We start from the raw sequence: 2,235 nt of genomic DNA, 5'->3' as shown, positions 1-2,235 counted from the left end.
CGAGTCTGGACGTAACATACTGCTCTCTTTAAATTTTGGGGGCTCGTCCGGGATTGTAATGTGCGATCTTTTAAACTGGAATGAGTAAAGGGACAAGAGGTACAGCTGATAAAGACGAAGTAGAACGAAATTTTCAGCTTGCTCAGGAAACATACAATCGAACAAAATCTAACCAATCAGAAACACATCACACTTCCACTCCTAATAAAACCACTAAAAACATTAATTTTTCATTAGACGAAACGGTAATTGAAAAAGATTTCGAAAAAAAGTTTAGCGAAACAGCGGCCGAGTCTCATTTTGCCGATTCCTGCGATAAGACTATTATACCTGAATTTAATAAATCCGAAAAAAAGAAAGACCTGTGCGGTACCGGCAGCAACATGACTCAAAATAACCCTCTCGCTACTTTGAAATACGCGGTCGAAGCCGTCCCTTATTTTGACGGTCAAAATATTCCATTAAATTATTTTATCGAGGGATGTGAAGAAGCGAAATCTATGTTGCTTAGTGAGGCTGAATCACAGTTTACCAAAATAATAAGAACCAGGATAATAGGGGAGGCTCGCCGAACTATACAAGGTCAAGATTTTGATAGCGTTTCTCAATTAACTAAATATTTAAAACAAATTTATGGACCAGCAAAAAACGTTTATCAATTACAAGGGGAATTGGGTTGTATATATCAAAAGGGTGATGAAGATGTAATTACTTATGCAAATAGAGTAAAGATTCTTGGAAAACAAATTTTAGAAACATATAGAAGTTCGGGAAACGTGTCGTCTGACCAAAATATTAAAGCATCATTAGAAAAGGACATGTGCAAGTGTTTTATTAGAGGATTAAAACCAGAGATTGAACAACGAGTTGCAAGAAATTTATTAAATGTACAAGAAACTGCAGCCGACGCTTTAAGGATAGAGAGAGAGCTCCGAGAAATGACAAATTTACGACAGGGAATAGATAACAGTTCAGGTAGACAAAAAACTAACAGTCTAAAGGAAATTTGTCAAATCTGTTATGAGGAAGGGCACGTAGGCAGTAACTGCAAGAAATATTTACAAACATCTCAACAAATTAATAACCAGATTGATTTAGGAACCGCGATATTAGTATGTCAAATTTGTAAAAAACGTGGGCATGGAGCAGAGAAATGCCGCTTTCGCGATCCACAACAACGCCAATTGTCAATTATGTTTAAAATCCGGTCATGATGCAAAATCTTGCCGACAGAATAATACAACTAATAACAATAAAATCTCGGTAATTTGTCAATGGTGCGAAAGATCCGGCCATTCTGCAAATAATTGCTGGGAGAAACAGAACGAACAACGTTATGCGGGAAATAAAACTCGCGTAACTTGTCAAATTTGCAACAACTTCGGACACATTGCTAAAGATTGTCGATCAAAACTAAACCAGCAAACGGGATCTAGGAATTCTTTATTCTGCCGCTATTGCAAGGAGCAAGGTCATCTTCTCGAAAATTGTCAATTACGCCATGCCAGTAATTTTCGAAAAAAAGAAAATAATCAGAAAAACTACAACGGCCCCTCGACCGCGGGTGCACAACAGGGGTCCGAACGAGAGCCGCACCCGTCCAAAACTCAGGTAGCCAAGTAGACAAGGACAGAACTACCATAAGGCCCGTGACTGTAAATCTCGACAAACATAGTCGCGCGCCTACAGTTCAAATTAACATCGATAACTTAGCTACTCGTATAACTTTTATGCTAGACACGGGATCTGGACCTAATATAATTAAAGAAAATCTAATTCCCGAAGAAATAAATATTAATTACACTAATATCCTCAAATTGAATGGCATAAATAATTATCCTGTATACACCTTAGGTGAGATATTATATTAACTCTTTTCGAAATACCGGTTATATTTCATATAGTATCTAACGATTTTCCAATTTCACAATCCGGCATATTAGGAAACGATTTCTTTAAACAAACTTCATCGAAAATAGATTACGCACAAGGGCACTTGGATGTCTCCGGAATCAACATACCTTTCTTACCGCCTGAAGCCATTATAGTAGCTCCGCGATCCGAATCATTATTTTATGTAAGAATAGAAAATCCAGAACTAAAGGTAGGATATATACCGAGACTAAAAGTGGCACATGGAATTTATTTAGGAGACACCATCGTGGAGAACGTTGCCGGAAAGGCATATTTAAACGTTATAAGTACTTTAGATGAAGAGGCGGAAGTACATGTTCC

General features: G+C 37.5%; 1 protein-coding gene across 1 annotated transcript; it reads left to right on the top strand.

Annotated features, from left to right (window-relative positions):
• The first annotated feature begins 1,140 nt into the window (after window positions 1–1,140).
• Window positions 1,141–1,623, top strand: LOC115243829 (cellular nucleic acid-binding protein homolog). Its single transcript, XM_029821081.1, has one exon. The coding sequence runs from the start codon at window positions 1,141–1,143 to the stop codon at window positions 1,621–1,623; it is 483 nt and encodes a 160-aa protein (XP_029676941.1).
• Window positions 1,624–2,235: the final 612 nt, after the last annotated feature.

The sequence above is a fragment of the Formica exsecta genome, unplaced genomic scaffold (assembly GCF_003651465.1).
Source record: "Formica exsecta isolate Colony F162 unplaced genomic scaffold, ASM365146v1 scaffold736, whole genome shotgun sequence".
NCBI lineage: Eukaryota > Metazoa > Arthropoda > Insecta > Hymenoptera > Formicidae > Formica > Formica exsecta.
The sequence above is the reverse complement of the archived record's forward strand: the minus strand, read 5'-3'. Positions and strand labels throughout refer to the sequence as shown.

Coding starts and splice junctions, on each gene's coding strand:
- LOC115243829 (XM_029821081.1), top strand. CDS start 1,141: ATGGAGCAGAGAAATGCCGCTTTCGCGATCCACAACAACGCCAATTGT.